The 20,455-nt window shown below is 40.7% G+C and overlaps 1 protein-coding gene across 1 annotated transcript in view; it reads left to right on the top strand.

The window, feature by feature from the left end:
- CWF19L2 (CWF19 like cell cycle control factor 2) overlaps positions 1-20,455 on the top strand; it is a 167,378-nt gene that overhangs the window by 8,597 nt on the left and 138,326 nt on the right. The window contains exons 2-4 of the mRNA XM_074957402.1: positions 7,393-7,503; positions 13,281-13,400; positions 14,718-14,828. Coding sequence (XP_074813503.1) covers positions 7,393-7,503; positions 13,281-13,400; positions 14,718-14,828 — 342 coding nt within the window. The remainder of the gene's footprint in view (positions 1-7,392; positions 7,504-13,280; positions 13,401-14,717; positions 14,829-20,455) is intronic.

Raw genomic sequence — 20,455 nt, 5'->3', positions numbered from 1 at the left:
TAATCTGGGATCAAGTGCAAGACAACCACATAGTGGTGTTGGCTCTGCTGCCCCAGAGCAAAGGCAGAACGGTTTGTTATACTGTCACCCACAGTGATTTGTACACTGTAACACTGAGCAGTTTTCTTTACTGTTCTTTCACCAGCTCAAGTCCCCCTTGAAGTGTTGTTTTATCCTTGACTCTCACCTTTGAAAGAAGTGAGGCCAGCATCATTAACTTGATATTGGTATATTAAAAAATGCCGGGAGGATAATTTAGCACCCCAAGAGATTTTAACTGCTATCTTAGAGATAATCACCATCCTTTTGAAAAATGCTGTCCTCCTCCTAATAGACAATTCTATCTCAATTCTAGAATGTTATAGGGTGGCTTTCTATTAAATGCTGTAATTTTTAGAAAGACAAGGTGGACCAATGTCTATTGGTGAAAGAGACAAGCTTTCAAGCTACACAGAGTTCCAGATGAGACTAACAGAAGTTAAAAGCTGTCCAGTAAAAGCTGTTATCTCACCCACCTTGTCTCTCTAATATCCTGGGACCAACAGGATTACACAACAACATTGCAAACAACAATGGAAGAGAGTGTAATTTTATAAGTAACTTCTGTAGAATCCTACAGGTTTCCTGCCTATTAAATTCTGTAGCTCCTTCCCATTGATCTTTGATCTCATTGATCTTGCCTACGCTATATTTTCCTAAATTTCCCAACGATTGCTCTACCCCTGGTAGCAACAATGGGAGCGCTGCTGTAAATAAGGTGCTGGTGCAACTGCCATTTTAATCGCCATGTTGTTTAGATCTGCTCTGAGCAGGATTAGATGACACTGTGGTTGAAACCCTGGCAACTGGCTCACACTTACGCATCCACTGCTGCTGCGGTCATTGAAGCTGTACCGGCGATAGTAACAGCAGGAAACTTTGGAGGGGGAAAAAGACCGATGTAGAGCCAGCCGTAGTACTCATGACAAAAGCGGAGGGAGGCAGCCTAGTTGGAGATAGAACAGGGATCCGGATCCAGCCCGCAAGCAGCTTTAAGCCGGCCTGCGAGCCACACAATGCGGCTCGGCCCCGCTGCGGCCGGGGTGCAGCGTCGGGGCCGCACCACACATCTCGGCCCTACTCCGGCTGGGGCGCTGGTTCGGGCGCTGGACCATGCAGCTTGGCCCCACTCCAGCCAGGGCCCCGCTCCCAGCGCTCCACCTGGGGCACTGGGTCAGGGCCTCGCCACACGGCTTGGTCCCGCTCCGGCTGGGGCACTGGGTTGGGGCTGCACCACGCAGGTCGTCCCTGCTCCAGCTGGGGCGCTGGGTCGGGGGCCGCACCACATGGCTCTTCCCAACTTCGGCACTCCAGCTGGGGCGAGGGTCGGGGGCTGCCCCACGCAGCTCCCGGAATCTGCAGCATGGCACCGCTCCGGCTCCTATGCGCTCTAATGGGAGCCCTGCGGATGGGGCAGCGTGCAGAGCCTCCTGGCCGTGCCTTTGTATAGGAGCCGGAGAAGGGACATGCCACTGCTTCCGGGAGCCACTGGAGGTAAGCGCTGCTTGGAGCCTGCACCCCCTGAGCCTCTCCCCAACCCCTTGCCCCAGCCCTGATCCCCCTTCTGCTCTCCAAACCTCTCGATCCCAGCCCAGAGCACCCTTCTGCACCCCAAACCTCTCATCTGCAGCCCCACCCCAGAGCCTGCACTCCCAGTCAGAACCTGCACCCCTTCCCGCACCCCTGCCCCAGCTCTGATTCCCCTCCTGCCTTCCAAACCCCTCGGTCCCAGCCCAGAGCACCCTCCTACACCCCAAACTCCTCATCCTCACCCCAACCCCAATTTTGGGAGCATTCATGGCCTGCCATACAATTTCTATTCCCTGATGTGGCCTCGGGCCAAAATGTTTGCCCACCCCTGAGTTAGAAGATGGTTAGCAGCTGCAGGGTGATCAGGGGAGCAATCCCATGATCCCTTAAAGCTAAGACCCCCTTCTGTATAGTGAAGCATATCTAGCCCCACATCTTGTACTAATGAGGCTTGGGACAGCAGCTTCTTCTCTTTGAGGGACTCATCGGGGCTGCGGAGTCGAGTGGAGGAAGACATTGAAATAGAGTTCCCTGAATTTTATTGTATGGTGTTTTTTTTCTGATGGGGCTATAAAAAACAAGGTGCTGTAAGTTTTGCGTTTAAAGATCTCATGGAGCCTGCTCCCCTGTCCTTGGCTAAGTGCGCCCTTCTAAATTAATAGTGCTGTTATAATACCTAACATTTTTATAGCATCTTCCAAATAAGGATTTCAGAGCTCTTTACAGACATAGAATTAAACTTCACCTCATCCCTGTGACTGAGGGAATATCATCCTATTACAGATAAGGAAACTGAGGCACAGAATGGGTAGGTGTCTTTTGCAAGGTAAGACAGTAAGTATGTTGGGCAGCATGGTGTCCAGTTTCCTACCACACAGTTGTGGCACATACTGGTGCTGTGTGTATCGGTATATTTAAGAATTAATAAAGCACTTTGGGATAAAAGGAGTTAAATGTAATATACTATGGTTATAGTTAAGAAACTAAAAAGGCTGTCACAGTGACAAGACTTAAACTCCTACCATCCTGTGCATTTTATCTATAGGGGTGAAAGGATAAATTGGTGGATATTTTTGTGGCATTACAAAGAATTAATGAGCTTTAATTTGAAATAAAGTGCTTGAACTGCTCTGGGTTGAGAGATGTGAAACCATTAGATTTAGCCTCTATAGTGTAACCTCCCCCTCCCACTTCCCCCCCAAAACCTCCTCCCCAACCCAAGGCAGATGGGGGTGGGAGGGATTTAATTATAAAATACAGAAAGGGAAGAAAAGTAGATTGAAGCCAGTAAGCTCTGTGTAATTTTAATAGGCAAGTAGAACAGGAGGACATGGTCTGAAGTTGAGGAAGAAAGTAGTGTAGACAGAGTTTTTTACCCATAGGAATGGCTGAAATAATAGGAAAAAAACTTACACTGACTGTATAAAAAAGTGAATATTGTAATTGAGTGCTAGAGGGAGTTAGGTACATTTTTGGAGATAGAAAGGATCAGATGTTACAGCGACTAGCTTGCTTGCTTGGTGTTTGTTTGATGATATGGGCCACAATGTAATTCCTAAAACTCCCTGTGTCTTTTCGTTTGATGTGAATATTGGTGGTTCTTTGGCCAAGATATGAAATTTGAAACAAACCTTGCCTCCTGTTTGATCCTGTATTTTCTTTTAATAGTATACTGATTCTTCTTACTTATCCTATTTCATCTAATATACAGGGGATCACAATAATTTAATGGTCACTGGGCTGTACATTTCTAGTCCAGGCAGTTTTGCCAAAGTTAAGATCAATCTGTTGTGAAGGATGTGTGTAATCTTAACTTCATTTCACTTGATGCATGTTTAAATAGATTTTTATGGTCTGAACAAAACAGTATTTTTATTATGTAAAGTATGTTTTATATTCGTATGTCTTTGACTATTCATAATGTTCCTGGTCCATTGCTAACCCTTTCATCTAAACGAGACTGTGTTAACCAGTGTCTACTGCTCCCTGCAGTGAGGTAGCTCTTGGCTGGGAGAACTGGCAGTGTATGGCAGATGTCCTGTCATAGTTGGCGGATGAGAAGCAGGGAAAAGGCTGGTTTGTATGAGGGAGGTGGAAAGGTTCCTGTTTTGGGGAAGTAATAAGGATGAGAGGTGGTAAACTCTGCGTTTTTGGGGAGGAGGGCAGAGACTCTGCCAATGTGAAAAGAGGTAAGAAACTGGGGCAGGGCCAAGGAGAATTAGAAAGAGGGAATGGAATTCTTCACTTTTTTGGGTGAAGAGACTAAGGGAGAGGTGTGTGGAAAAACCTACTGGAAATGAGTAAGCAGTGGGGGGTGGAGGGACCCATATTAAGAGAGAAGAAAGGTGTAGGTGAAGTTGAGATTTAAATCGGAGGAATAGATGGAGCAATTGCCGAGGGTGATTAATAGCAGAATAGGAATCAGGAATACAGAGCAAAGGAGAAGAGTGGAAGAAAGCAAATAAAGGAGAAAGGAAAAAGAATGCTGACATGCTAGAAATGATAGGAAATAGGTTAAAGAAGAGGCAGAGGGTGGGATAGAGAGAAGTGAAATATAAGTAAAAAAGTGCAACACACTTTTTTTTTAAAGTAGCTTGAAGAAAGGAGAGATGAAAGGAGTAAAAATTAGTTACCGGCCATGGCTTTGCTGCTTGATTTCCCTGGGCGCCTTTGACGAAAGCAACCAGTTCCTAATACATCATACCCGTGTCACCACATGATGGATTCATTTTCTAAATAGCCTCTAATTGAGGGACTTTGTCAAAAGCTTTTTGAAAGCTCACCTAAATTATATAAACTAGTTCTCTTTAAATATACTATAGACATGTTTATATGTAATAATGTCTAAGGAGAAGACAGTAGGAGTGTAGATTTTTCAAGCCACCTATATATTTTCAGTTGAAATATTTCAATTACAGTGTTTCTTATTTTGTATTTTTGATGGAAATTGGCCATTTGGTGTAAAAGTGGGCATCTCTAGGGACCACTGGTGCACTGATGTTTAGGAAGAAATACCCAATGATAAATCAGTACTTGATTTTAAACAGTGGTGAAGTGTTCTGGTTTATATACTCAGTATATTTCCTGATTATGAATGTGTGCAATCTATGTTGATCCTTTGTGCCCTTGAAATTTCATATGTTCATAAATTGTCTCAATGGTAAAAATAAACTAAAATTTAGAAGTAGTTGTTCACAGATCATAAATATAGCTGGTGAAAATGTCAGAATGTGGGAAACAGACCAAGGGAAGAATAAACAGTTGTTAAGTATGAAGCTTGTTAGCATTATCTGTGGTGGTGTTGAAATAACTGGTAAAAGGTGAAATGGAGAAGGTTGAGTTTCTGATGTAAAAGCCTGTAAAACTTGCTGTTTTATTAAAAAGAAGTTCTGAAAGGCAATTTTCCCATGTCAGTTTAAAAAGTCAGTTTTATAGTGACAATCCTAAAAGAAGAGGAGTACTAGTGGCACCTTAGAGACTAACCAATTTATTTGAGCATAAGCTTTCGTGAGCTACAGCTTACTTCATCGGATGCATTCAGTGGAAAATACAGTGAGGAGATTTATATACACACAACATGAAAAAAATGGGTGTTATCATACACACTGTAAGGAGATTGATCACTTAAGAGGAGCTAATACCAGTAGGAGAGCCTACAAAAGGTTTCCCCCCTCTCCCACCCCCCCCGCTCTCCTGCTGGTATTAGCTCCTCTGAAGTGATCAAACTGTTTGCCACTTTGACTGTAGGAAAGTTTTTAAATTGTAATTTTTGAGGACTTTAATTCATAATTATCAAAGTTTGTGCCAGAGATTTCAAGATTGGAGGCATCCACATATCCAGAATGATTTAGTGTTTACTGCAGAATTATTCCTGGGTTGTGGAAGAGAGTTGTTCAAGAAAATAAAGGGTGCAAAATTTCTCTCCTGTGGATTAGCTGCTTTGGTGACTGAGTTGGGAACAGGCAAACACTTGGGTTCTATTTCTTTTAACTTTCTTAGTTAATTTCTAATTAGTTTTGTCATTTCCAGTATGCCGATCCCAAGTATTCAAAAATCACGAGATTGGCTTTGTTTTTTATTTTTTTTAAATATGCATTTTTGGTAATGTTTGCCCGCCTTTTGGGTGCATTTGGGTCATGTTTTCAGGCTTTTATCTGCAACCACAAGGATTAGAAACTTTTTTAAATGGAAGTTGAGATTCTCATTTACTCACAGGATTCCAGGAGCTGTGGCATTCAGAAAACCCCAAATATTATTAGACTTGTGATAAAACAGTGGGAATTAGCAACACTGCATTTATTATTTTGGGTTCTATCAAAGGGAACTAGCCAAGGGGAGAAAAAATAGATAAGGAAGGCTTATAACCGTGACATCTTTAACTTATGGTACTTCATAGAGAATGAATAACTGAGTGAGGTTAATAGTCTGAAGCAAAAATGGACGACTTTGAGTTGGTCATCTACTCCCCTGAAATACCTTGGCCATCCAGCCTTATTACACTAATATAAAATCTAGTGGTTTATGATGAAAACATCTCTCACTAAAAAAAGGCTCAAGACCAAAAAAGTGAAACCTGTCTTTGCTTTATAATTTTTCCACAAAACAAGTATTAAATACTAAAGGTCAGACTTGAAAGGTTTCTCTCTGCAGTTTGCTATGGTTACTGCTTATAACGAAAAGCTGAAAAAGGGTGGCTTATGTGTTATGATTTAGGTTATCATCTGTGTTCAGATTAGTATTAAATCGTATCTAGTTGAAAACATATTTGATGATTTTCTTAAGAACGAAGCAACTTTGCACAATGCAGTTGCCACAGTATAGAGTAATATGGCATTCTACTCTAGTTAAATGCTTTTATATAGCATTTTGCTTTCTGTCTGGGATATTTAGGGTATGTCATACTGATAAAAATCTGTGATTTGTCTTAATTATACCTTGAATATGTTTAAGGAACATTTGCACTTCTAAAATGAATTGGACCTTTTGCTTTTATTTAAAATGAGCCAATTGTAGGAGAGGGCTCAATGATTTAATGAGCTACTAATTTATTAATTTAGATTTATATAATTCAAAAAAATCTATTCAAAGTTACAGGTACCTTTGCCATATATTAAAATTTCCAGGAAAAAAAACCAAAGTAAACCCAGCAACCTCTCAAAAACCAAGAAGGAGGAAAAACCCACCCAGTCATTAATAGCAGCCCTCTGCTTCCCAAAAGCCTGGGTTAAGGAGGGGGAGTTTTGCAGTGTGTCCTACAGTTCAACAGATCTGGGCTGTTTTGGACCTGGTAGAAGTGAATTCCAAAGCTGAGGGCTCACCACTGAGAATTCTCTCTCAGCAGTTCCATCTTTTTAAACTAATTCCCACATGAGCCATCCTTTGGAGTAGAAGAGCAATGGCCCAAAAATACCCGCTGGGGCCATTGAGAGATGAGATAAGTAAGAATAGAAAGTCAGAAAGTCAAATCAATCATTGTAACACATGGGAAAATTAGTGGAGGCTGGTAATAGAAACATTTTCAGAGGGAAAACAAGCTAGTGTATCTCTATTATTCGTGTAAATAGGTTGGGATTAGTGCTGGCACAACTGCAAAGCTATAGCACATTGGAAATGGTACTAGGTATAGTCTTCAGTTGCATTTACCATTAGTATATCATCAGTCAATATTTTGTAATGCTATCCTCAAAATAAAGTGAAATTGTTCTCAGAAGTGGAACCACCTGGTTCAAAACCAGGCAGATTGCAACCTCAGAGCTTCAGCATCATCATTTGCATCCACGCCTCCAGAATCCATGTGTTTCTTTTCCCCCTTTTTCATATTAGGCCAAAGCTGATTACGAGAAGGATGAGAGACGGAAAGAACTCAAGCGGCTGCGAGGTGAGGATACGTGGATGCTTCCTGATGTGAACAAACGAGTGGAAGAGCTGGAAAAGGTGATGGAGCAGTAAATCATTGAATTTCATGCTAGCTTTCCATTATCTTGAAGTAAACTGAAAGGTTCAGTTACTTAAAATGATATAGAGAATAATCTTTGAATGCCACATACCTCAAAAGAAATCTTGATAAAAACTTCCATATAAATGGAAATGTATATCAGAATTCCTTTGTTTTGGTTGTACAAAAGTAGAAGTATTGCTTTAGCTGAACTTTACATCTAATTTCTACCATGTAAAAATGGCAGCAGAGACATAAGTCACACCTGGATATCTCAGTGGGCTAGACAGCAATGAAGTTTAATTTTTAGACATTTGAAATGGAAAATAATTTGTTGATAAATTGGAGAGGATTTAGAGAAGACCCATGAGAATCATTAAAGGATTAAAACCAGGCGTTATAGTGATAGTCTCAAGAAGCTCAATCTATTTAGTTTACCCAAGAGAAGGTTAAGGGGTGACATGATCACAGTCTACGTGGGGAACAAATATTTGATCATGGCGTCTTCAGTCTATCAGACAAAGGTAAAACAAGATCCAATGGCTGGAAGTTGAAGATAGACAAATTCAGACAGAAAATAAGGCATAAATTTTTAACAATGATGGTAATTAACTGCTGGAACAATTTACCAAAGGTTGTGGTGGATTCTCCATCATTGGCAATTTTAAAATTGGAAGTTTTTCTAGAAGATATGCCCTAGTTCAAACAGGAATTATTTTGGGGGAGGTTATGGCCTGTCTATAGAGAAGGTAGATTAGATGATCACAGTGATCCTTTCTGGCCTTGGAATCTGTGAATCTAGTAATGGGATATGGAGCCTCTCACTTATGTTCTCTGAGTTAATAGTTGTTAATGTAGTATCTGGAGGGCCCCATTAGTATTTTGGGCCCCACTGTGCTGGGTGCTGTACACAGTGAGGGCTTGTCTATACAGTGTGTTAGTCCACACCAGTTGGGGTATAAATGCTAATGCGCATTAGCATGTCACTCGCTAACTGGCTGTGTAGACTCTACTGGTGTGCACTAAAAGTTCCCTAGTGCATGTTAATATAGTACTGTTCGAAATGGGACTTTGCTAATGCATAGTTGGGAACTTTTAGCATGCTCCAGTCAGATCCACATGGGCCAGTTAGCATGCAAAGTGCTGGTGCTCATTAGAGTTTACACTCTAACTGATGTGGATTGACACACTGTATAGACAAGTCCTTAGTAGAAGACTTATTTGTCTTTTGTTTAGCAAGACCAAACAGGTGAATGTAAAAGTTCTTGTCTACATGGGAAAGGTTTTTTTTAAGAATATCAAGTTATTTCAGAATAAACTGCCTTGCGTCCACACACAAGTTTTTTAAAATTATCCTGGGTATTCTCCCACATTAATCCACTATGGAAACGAAATAGCTTAGAGTGGAGTTGCATCATACATGCATTTAACTTATGCGAATTCAACTATACACGCTTGGCAAAAAAAAAGAAAAATAACTCGTGGAGGTGGAGTACTGTACAAGAGTCGATGGGAGAGCGCTCGGGGGTCGATTTATTGCGTCTAGACTAGACGCAATAAATTGACCCCCACTGGATCGATCGCTGCCCACCGATCCGGTGAGCATCTCGCCGCGCTGAGTGTGATTCTAGTGTTTAAAGATACATATTTTTTGTACAACATGGCCCCTAAACGGAAGCCAACTGCTTCATCCGGTGCTCAACCGAAGAAACAGCGATCTGTTCCAACACTGGAGGAAAAACTGGCTGTGTTGGACTTATTGAGAGATGGTATGTCGGTCTCCAACATGGCACGTAAATATGGCCGCAAGGAATCTAGCATCTGTGCCATCAAGATTTGAGAGAGAAAAATTAGTCAAGCCGTGGCATCAAGTGCTCCAATAACTGCTAAGATGACAAGCCAGGTGCGTGGTAAGACTTCAGTGAAGACTGAAAAGGCATTAAACTTATGGCTGGAAGACATGAACCGTAAACATGTGCCTATCGATGGCAACACGTTGTGAGAAAAGGCTCTTAGCCTCTATGCGCTGTTCAAACCTCCTGGAAGAGGGACAGCCTTCTGATGAGAAGGAATTCAAAGCCAGCCAAGGTTGGCTTAACAGTTTTAGGAACCGCTTCAACCTCAAAAACGTGCAGACTACTGGTGAAGCTGCATCTGCCAATGAAGAGGCAGCAAAAGCCTACCCCAAACAATTAAAGAGAATCATGGAAGAAAAGGGCTATCTTCCGGAACACGTTTTTAATGCTGATGAGACTGGGCTCTTCTGGAAAAAAAATGCCCGACCGCACTTACACTTCGAAATCAGAAAGACAAGCTCCTGGCTTCAAAGCAGCTAAAGACCGTGTGACTGTGTTGTTTTGTGGCAATGCGGCTGGGCATTTAATAAAGCCGGGCTTGCTCTACAGGGCTGCAAATCCCCGTGCCCTAAAAGTCAAGAACAAAAATCTCCTGCCTGTGTTCTGGCAAGCAAATAAAAAGGCTTGGGTGACGGCAGCATTATTTCTGGATTGGTTCCACAAGTGTTTCATTCCGGAAGTCAAGCGGCACCTCGAAGAGAAAGGACTTGACTTTACAGTGTTGCTGATCGTAGACAATGCTCCTGGCCATCCTGAGGCACTCTGGTTTGTGCATAATGACTTTGAAGTCTTTCTCCTTTTTTATTCTTTCATTCTTCTGTCTCTCTCTCTTTTTGACTATACGCGATTTTTGCCTTACGTGCTGACTTTAGAACCTAACCCCCGCGTAAGATGTGACTCCACTGTGTTTCTGAAATGAGCTTTTTTTCAGGTTAAGGTTTGTGTGGATCAGCGGTGGGCAACATGTGGCCTGTCCAGTGGCTGCGGTTCACTGTTCCTGGCAAATGGGAGCTGCGGGAAGCGGTGCGGGTTTAGACAACTTAGGTCTGGGTGGTGGCTGGGCAGAGCCTCTCATTGACTGCTCAGCTTCTCCCCCACCCCTCGTAGTGTGCTCAGGATTACGTCTGCAATGGAGACTTCAGGGAAATAAATCCTTTAGAGCCTAAAGTATCCAATCCCACAACCATTGACCAAATGTTCTGCCTTCTTACCCTGCTTACTGTGCCACTTCGTTATCCCTTTTCCTCCTGGTGACTGCTGCCCCTCCCACACTTGAGATGGCAGCAGTGCTGAGGTTAGAAATCAAACATATTGCATGGCAGGTATGTTTATTGTAATGGCAGAGAGAGAGAGAGGGGAAGCAATAGAAAAAGGACTTTGCCTTTCAGTTTGATCTTCTTAGCTACCTTTACATTTTGTGAGGTAAATTCTCAAAATAGGCTACAGAGATATTTCAAAATACATAGAGATTGTAGAATCATAGAAATGTAGGGCTGGAAGTGATTTGGAGGAATAATCTAGTCCATCCCTCTGTGCTGAGCAGGACCAAGTATACCTAGATCATCACTGACAGGTGTGTGTTTAACTCGTTATTAAAAGCCTCCTATGACGGGGATTTCACAAACTCTCTTTGTGTAACCTATTCAAGTATTTAACTATTCATAGTTAGAAAGTTTTTCCTAATATCTAACCTAAATCTCCTTGCTTCAGATTAAGACCTTTACTTCTTGTCCTGCCTTCAGTGGACATGGAGAACAAGTGATCACTGTTCTCTTTATAACAGCCTTTAACACATTTGAAGATTTATCAGCTGTCCCCTTCAGCTGTCTTTCCTCAAGACTAAACATGCCCAGTTCTTTAAACCTTTTCTCAGGTCAGGTTTTCTAAACATTTTATCCTTTTTTTGTTGTTCTCTTCTGGACTCTCTCCGGTTTGTCCACGTCTTTCATAAAGTGTGGCACCCAGAACTGGACACAGTACTCCAGCTGAGGCCTCACCAGTTCTGAGTGGAGTGGGACAGTTACCTTCCATGTCTTACATACAGCACTCCTGTTAATAAGACCCAGAATATTCACCTTTTTCACAACTGCATCACATTGTTGACTCATATTTAATTTATGATTCACTATAACCCCAAGATCTTTTTCAGCAGTCTTACTGCTTACTCCAATGGTTCTCAGTTTTTCCAGACTACTATACACCTTTCAGGGGTCTGATTTGTCTAGAGAATTCCAAGTTTCACCTCACTTAAAAACTTGCTTACAGAATGAGACATAAAAACAAAAGTCACAGCACATTATGACTGAAAAATTGCTTACTTTCTCATTTTTCTCATATAATTATAAAATAAAACGATAGGAATATAAATATTGTACTTACATTTCAGCTTATAGTATATAGAGCAGTATAAAACAAGTCATTGTATGAAATTGTAGTTTGTACTGATTTCACTAGTGCTTTTTATGTAGTTTGTTGTAAAGCTAGGCAAATACCTAGATGAGCTGATGTATCTTCTGGACGATCTCTGCATACACCCAGGGGTTGAGAACCATTGGCCTAGCCAGTTATTCTCCATTTTGTAGTTGTGCTTTTGATGTTTCCTTTCTAAGTGTAGTATTTTACACTTATCTTGATTGAATTTAATCACTCTATTATTCTCAAGGTGCTTACAAATTGATCGTTTAGTAGTTTGTTCCAGTATCTTTCTAGGTATCAAAGTTAGGCTGATTGGTGTATAATTCCCTGGGTCCTCTTTGTTCCCCTTTTTAAAGATAGATATTATGTTTGCCCTTCTCTAGTCATCTATGACTTCACCCATCCTCCATGAATTCTAGTCTAGCGAAGATGTGATAAATTGACCGCTGAGCGCACTCCCGTCAACTTCGGTACTCCACCGGAGCGAGAAGTGTAGGCGGAGTCGACGGGGGAGCGTCAGCAGTCGACCTACCGCAGTGAAGACACCGTAGTAAGTAGCTCTAAGTATGTTGACTTCAGCTACGCTATTTTCATCGCTGAAGTTGTGTAACTTAGACTGATTTAGCACCCTCCTTCTCCCTCCCCCCCAGCATGTAGACCAGGCCTACGTTCTGCCCTCACTGCTGGTCATTCCAGGTCGGCATCACTGTTCTTTCCCACCAGTCTGTGCTAGTTTGCTGAACCCAGGAGTAGCATTGCACTGAGTGAAGCCGCTCCAAGAAAGAGTCCTGCAGAAGTAACTGCTTGATTTCATCCGCCTCCTACATTGCCATGGCTATCTCCCAAACCAACCAAAGCCAGCTGGCCTTATGACTGCCAAAAAATGTGGAGAAGCTTGTTTGTATTAATCACAATCAGATCAGGCCAGGTCAGGATCATGGCACAGCAGTGTTTTCTCCATGCTGCCTGGCAGCAGTTTGAAAATGGTCCTGGCTTGCAAAATATGGATGAATTATGGGATGCCAGGAGAGGAATCATGGGATTTGATTCCTTTGACCCCAAATCCCAAAATTCCAGTATGTTCTGGAAGGTATCCTACAATGCATTAGGAGAAAAATCTCTGTGTGTATGGAGTCTGGCAGTGGAAGATTGCACCATGGGATACCTGTCCAGAATACTGTGCACCTATTTAAAAAAGTGCAGACCTGTATGGATGCAAGGATTCACAAGGGAAATAGCTTAAGCCATAATAAACAAAGTGTATAGATATATTTTTTTCACTATAGATATTCATGTTATTTAAAGTGGAAAAATATATTTAAAAAATCCTGTGTAGACAAGTGCTAAGAAACAGTCAGAAGGAATGGTTGACGGAGGACGATAGAAATAGTAATAAGAATATGCAGTTATGGTCCAATAAGTGCACAGTTTTGATAGTTTAAAACTAGCTAGATTTTTTCTATGTGATTTGTTTTGATGTCATTTATAAATATTTGCTTATATAGGAACATTCCGTGAAGAAAAAGAAGAAAAAGGATAAACACTCAAGAAAACTTAAGAAAGAAAAGAAGAAAAGCAAAAACCAAAAATTTGAAAAAAATGATGATTCAAGTGATAGCTCTTCAGTAAGTAATAAACTTAAAATATTCTCTTGAAAGAATGTTTAAAAACAAACCAAACAAATCACTTTTAACCTGCTGTTTTGGAAAGAAGTTACCACTAATATTGAGGCATATTTTCCTTTTCCTAAAGACAGTGCTACATGATATCTTGTTGGTATTTTATTAATTTAAAGGTGCAGGTTTTTTCAGTTTCTTTAATGCTTCTGTAATGCTCTCTCTTCCCGTTAGAGGCCAGTGGGTTCCCATTTTATTTTTAGTAGACAGAGACTTACTTGGAAATCATGGCACTGCTTCCTGGCCCTCTCGTTTTTCATTTTTTATCAAGTGGAGTAAACAGGCCAGCAGGAAATCCTGTTCTGATTGGATTTTCTGAGTTTGTTACATGTTTTGAAGTCCCAGTTTTAAATGTAGCATTTGTGTGCAAGCACAGTAGCTTTATTGTTGTCTTCATGAAGATTTCCCTTTCTTCCTGATGCATAGGAAGGTTCAGTAGGACAAGATTTTTCTGCAGGAACATACATTTAAGTGAACCATGTTTTTGACTTGCTGACCTGTGGGAAATAACCAAAACCACAGATTGGTCCCATGTTTCCTGTGGGAAGCACCCAAAGCAGCAAATTACATCAGAGTCTCCCAAGATGCAGCACCCTTCTGGCCCTGATACCGGCCGATGAAGTGAGCTGTAGCTCACGAAAGCTTATGCTCAAATAAATTGGTTAGTCTCTAAGGTGCCACTAGTATTCCTTTTCTCTTTGATACAAAGTATTTTGTTCTCATGTCAGGTTCCTATAAATAACGGGGAATGTCTAATCAGCAGAGAGTGGTTTGTTACGAGTATAAAATCTCAGCACTCCAGAAAACTGCTCTTCCTTGTAGAGAGAGATGCATGTGTATTGGGTGGGAATGAGATACAATTAAAATATAAAGAGGTAATGTAAATTATTACATTTTTAATTTAAACTCAACTGTTGTACCAGTAAAGCTTAATAAAACATTTCTTTTTATACTTTGTCATTAATTTAGAAATTTTAATTGTACGTATTTTTTGTTTGTTTCAAAGTATCAGCAGGACAGTTTCAACCCTCTGGCAAATGGCCATTGTGTTTTCTTTGCATGACAATACAATATTAAAACTGTTGATATGGGATAGGTTTGAGACTAACATGCTATTTTGATGCAATCACATCAAATGGCATTTTCTTTGTAAAATGTTCTTAGTAATAGTGTGTCCTCAGTTTATAACAGTGCTTTAAGGTTTGGTCATTCCAGAAAATACAGTGCTTTTGAATTTTTCTAAATTACTCAAACACTTATTCTTAGGGTTCTTCAGTTGAATGGGTTGAGTCAACTATATCACAGTCAATTTGCACAGAAAAGGCTTGGAAAGTCAAGAAGGAGCAGTCGGATACTACAGAAAATCCTGCAGTTCAGGTGAGGAGCCTGGTTAATTATGGAAAGGTAAACTCATTTGGGCCTAGTGTAAAGTGTGGCTATATTGGGTCTATAGTTCGTTGTAAATTCTTTGGTCAATAGCTACTTAAAATGTAAATATAATATATATATATATTTAGGTAAATGTTAGATTTTGTTAATTGGACAATTTTTCCTGTTTTATCAAGTATTTAACAAAGTAGTACAATTATGCTGCCTAGCATCAGTTTTGTGCATCATATGCCAAAGCATGTAGTGATTTAGCCTGGTTTTCTTAATAAAGTCAGATTAAAATCTTGACTAACCCTGTTAATTTCTCTGCATAGATCAAGTCAATCTTGAATGACTTTTTGGGTACATGGTGCTTGAAGAGGTACAGTGACTAAAGAAACTGCAGAATGTTTGACCAGCAAGACTGGTTGCATCAGGGATCTTGCTAGTATTCTTAGCTATGCTCTACACCTCACAAATTTGTGTCATCTGGAGAATTGAACTGCCCCTAACTGAAGCAGTGTGATTACACTGGTTTAAGCACAGACTGTTAAGTGTGTCTTTTATAGCTATATTGATGTGTGTTTCAATCCTCTCAGTTCAGTTTTGGTTACCTATCCCATGATGCTAATGTAGACCCTAGATAGAGTAGGGGTATTTTTGAAAGGCCACTGATGTACTGTAGGACAGTAAGAATAGGACTCTCTAACTATGGTAGTGGAGACCATGATGGCACTAAGCTAGTGCAGATTGAAATGATTCAGGCTGAACTGTTGTTTAGTCCTTTGAAAGCAAGTCTAGTCCAATTCTATTTGGCACACATGTGAATTACTTCATGTGTGGCACATGAATTACTTGTGTGTGCTAGGCCCACATAGTCTTAGGAGGGTAAATTTTGGAACAGCCAAGGACCAATAAGGTTGGTCCTTTTGCTTCCAGCACTTTCCCTAATCTAGTTTTCCCCTCTGTATAGTTAAGCCTCCTTTCAAGAGGTTTTTATTAGTAATACCATGATTGTAACACCAGCAGTGGTTTGGGTCCTTTAAAATCATCAAATTGAAGAATGCTGAAAGAAAACAAAGAAGTGCTCCTCTTTTGGTGAGGGTGTGGAAACCAGACTAGGTCTCTGTTTATCCTGTCAAACCATTGTACAGGGAAGTTTTTGGGGTAGCGTCCTTTATGTCCCACATCTTTTTTTTAGAAAGAGAGGTAGCTTCCCTTGTATATATTTTCTCATAAGTAAGCTTCTCTTAATCTCCCTCCAATGTATCTGGTGATCAAAGATCTTGAATTGAATGCTTTACTCCAAGTGCAGTCACCTTAGGGCCATACACTCTGTGCTCTGTGATGTGATGTCTCTGTATCTGTTGTCCAAAAGTACATTGATTTTTTTTTTCTGCCATGTTGAATTGCAAAGTCCTATATAATTACTGTCCATGGTTGCCCCCAGGTCTCTTTCAGCATCTCTGCTTTTCAGGTTTCTCCTTCTCTTTTCTGGCAGGTCAGGCCTAAAGGCAATATAAGTAAACTTACAGGAACTTTCCTGAATGACCCTACCCCTGTCTTTAAGGTGTAGATTGTTGAATGCAGTCTAAACTGAGGAGGCTGTATAAAAACGTCTTTGGATCTCTACTAATAGCTTTTGCTTCAAGGTCATTTCATCCTTGTCCAAACACTAGTTGGTCTGTGAATTGGTCAACTGGTACTTGGCTGTCCAGAATTAGACTATACACTTAGTATGAGGAGTTAATGTGTGATATTTGAGGATTTTTTCCTCCCCTTGGTGGACTCCTTCGGGATTGGCAAATGGACAGATACATATTTTCCCCAGCACATTTTAATGACCTAAAAATGATCATAAGTTTCATGGTCTTTTCTACACTGTGAAGTTAATTGTGAATATGGTTCCGGCTTCCAGGGGACTGACTTCATGAAGTGCCTCTAGTCAAGGGAAGGAAAAAGCCTCTCTGAATCAGAGAAATGCTCTTTACTGATTTGCTAAAAATAGCAGGATAAAAGTTCAGAAACAATCCCTTTTTTAGCTCATGGGCATTTGTTCTCCCTGTAAGCATTGAATTCTTCAAGCTTTTTCTTTTTTTGGAGAGGATCACTGTAAGAATGGGTCAGACTTCATAGTGGGTCAGACCAGACCATCTAACCCAGTATCCTGTATTCCGACAGTGGCCAGTACCAGATGCCTCAAAGAGAATGAACAGAACAGGGCAATTATCGAGTGACCTATCCTCTGTCGTCTAGTCCCAGCTTCTAGCCGTCAGAGGTTTAAAGACACCCAGAGTGCAGGGTTGCATCCCTGACCATCTTGACTAATAGCCATTGCTGGACCTATCCTCCATGAACTTGTCTAATTCTTTTTGAACCCAGTTATACTTATGGCCTTCGTAACATCCCCTGGCAACGAGATCCACAGGTTGATTGTGCATTGTGTGAAGTAGTACTTCCTTATATTTACTGCTTATTTCATTGGGTGATCTTTTAGTTCTTGTGTTACGTGAAGGGAAAACAATACTTCCTTATTCACTTTCTCCACAACATTTGTGATTTTATAGACATCTATCATTCACCCTCCCCCCCCCCCCCCCCCCCCGGTCATCTTTTCTTCTAAAATGAATAATCCCAATCTTTTTAATCTCTCCTCATATGGAAGCTGTTCCATAACCTTAATAATTTTTGTATCCCTTCTCTGCACCCTTTCCAATTCTAATATCTTTTATGATATGGGGTGACCAGAACTCCGGGATGTGGGCGTACCATGGATTTATATAGTGGCATTATGATGTTTTCGTCTTATTATCTATCCTTTCCTAATGGTTCCTAACATTGTTAGATTTTTTGACTGCCACTGCACATTGAGTGGATGTTTTCAGGGAACTATCCACAATGACTCCAAGATCTTTCTTGAGTGATAGGAGCTCATTTAGACCATCATTTTATATTTGTAGTTGGGATTATGTTTTCCAATGTGCATTACTTTGCATTTATCAACATTGAATTTCACCTGCTGTTTTGTCACCCAGTTTTGTGAGATCCCTTTGTAACTATTTGCAGTCGGTTTTGGATATAACTATGTTGCCCAAACCAGTAATTGTGTATCATCTGCAAATTTTGCCATCTCACTGTTTACCCCTTTTTCCAGAACATGTATCAATATGTTAGTGCTGGTGTCAAACCAACATGATAGCTTTCTTTGACAGGGTAACAAGCCTTGTGGATTGGGGAGAAGTGGTAGATGTGGTATAGCTTGACTGTAGTAAGTCTTTTGTTACTCTCTCTCATGACCTTCTCATAAACAAACTAGGGAAATACAACCTAGATGGAGCTACTATAAGGTGGGTGCATAACTGGTTGGAAAATCGTTCCCAGAGAGTAGTTATCAGTGGTTCACAGTCATGCTGGAAGGGCATAATGAGTGGGGTCCTGCATGGATTGGTTCTGTGTCTGGTTCTGTTCAATATCTTCATCAATGATTTAGGTAATGGCAGAGAGAGTACACTTTTATAAAGTTTGTGGATGATACCAATCTGGGAGGGGTTGCAAGTGCTTTGGAGGATAGGATTAAAATTCAAAATGATCTGGACAAACTGGAGAAATGCTCTGAAGTAAATAGAATGAAATTCAATAAGGACAAATGCAAAGTACTTCATTTAGGAAGGAACAATCAGTTGCACACATACAAAATGCGAAATGACAGCCTAGGAAGGAGTACTGCGGAAAGGGATCTAGGGGTCATAGTGGATCACAAGCTAAACATGGGTCAACAGTGTAATGCTGTTGCAAAAAAAGCAAACATCATTCTGGGACGTATTAGCAGGAGTGTTGGAAGCAAGACACGAGAAGTAATTCTTCTGCTCTACTCCACGCTGATTAGGCCTCAACTGGAGTATTGTGTCCAGTTCTGGGTGTCACATTTCAGGAAAGATGTGGATGAATTGGAGAAAGTCCAGGGAAGACGAACAAAAATGATTAAGGTCTGGAAAACGTGACCTATGAGGGAAGATTGAAAAAACTGGGTTTGCTTAGTCTGGAGAAGAGAAGACTGAGAGGGGACATAACAGTTTTCAAGTACATAAGAGGTTGTTGCAAGGAGGAGGAAGAAAAATTGTTCTTCTTAACCTCTGAGGATAGGACAAGAAGTAGTGGGCTTAAATTGCAGCAAGGGAGGTTTAGGTTGGACATTAGGAAAAACTTCCTAACTGTCAGAGTGGTTAAGCGCTGGAATAAATTGTCTAGGAAGGTTGTGGTATGTCCATCCCTGGGAATTTTTAAGAGCAGGTTGGACAAACACCTGTCAGGGATGGTCTAGATAATACTTAATCCTGCATTGAGTGTAGGGGACTGGACTAGATGACCTCTCGAGGTCCCTTCCAGTTCTATGATTCTGTAATTCTATGTTGAGGATCATTGGTCCCACTATAGATCCTATGGTGACCCTGCTATTTGCCTCTCTTTACTGTGAAAATGGATAATTTATTCCTACCCTTTATTTCCTATCTTTTAACCGGCTACTAATCCATGAGAGGACCTTCCCTCTTATCTTGTAACTACTTAGTTTCCTTAAGCATCTTTGGTGAAGGACCTTGTTAAAGGCTTTCTGAAATCTATGTACACAGTATCAAGTGCATCACCCTTAGCCACATGCTTGTTGATGCCCTCAAAGAATTCTAATAGATTGAGGCATAATTTCCCTTTACAAAAGCCATGTTGACACTTTGCCAAAAAATTGTGTTTGTATCTGATAATTTTGTTCCTTACTATAGTTTCTATCAATTTGCCCGACACTGAAGTTAGGCTCACTGACCTGTAATAGCCAGGATCACCTCTGGGGCCCTTTTTAAAAATAGGCTTTGTTAGCCACCTTCCAGTTATCTGGTATAGAGGCTTGTTTCAGCAATTGATTACATACTACAGTTGATAGTTCTGTAGTTTATATTTGAGTTTCTTCAGAACTCTTGTGTGAATACCATCTGGTTCTGGTTACTTCTTACTATTTAATTGATCAATTTGTTCCATAACCACCTCTATGGACACATCAACCTGGGACAGGTCCTCAGATTTGTCACCTGAAAACAATGGCTCTGATGTAGGGATGTGCCCCACATCCTCTGCAGTGAAGACTGATGCAAAGAATTCATTTAGCTTCTCTGCAATATCCTTCTCTTCCTTGAATACTTGTTTAGCTTCTCAATCATCCAGTGTCCCAGTGACTGCTTGGTGGTCTTCCTGCTTCTGATGTACTTAAAAAAAAATTGCTGTTAGTTTTTGTGTCTTGACCTAATTGCTCTTCAGATTCTTTCTTGGTTTCCCTTATTACTTTTGCACTAGACTTGCCAGAGTTTTTTATGGTCCTTTCCTTTTTCCTGACTAGGATTTGACTTCCAATTTTTAAAGGATACCTTTTTACCTCTGCCTCTTTTACTCTGCTGTTTAGCAATGGTGGTATTTTTTTGGTCCTCTTGCTGTTTTTTAATTTGGGGCATAGATTTAGCTTCAGCCTCTGTAATGGTGGTTTTTAAATAGCCTTCATGCGATTTGCAGACATTTCACCCTTATGACTGTTCCTTTTAATTTCCATTTAACTAGCTTCCTTGTTTTTGTGTAGTTCCCCTTTTAGAAGTTAC

This window comes from Natator depressus, chromosome 1, assembly GCF_965152275.1.
Source record: "Natator depressus isolate rNatDep1 chromosome 1, rNatDep2.hap1, whole genome shotgun sequence".
Taxonomy (NCBI): domain Eukaryota; kingdom Metazoa; phylum Chordata; order Testudines; family Cheloniidae; genus Natator; species Natator depressus.
This window is presented reverse-complemented; position numbering and strand designations above follow the sequence as displayed.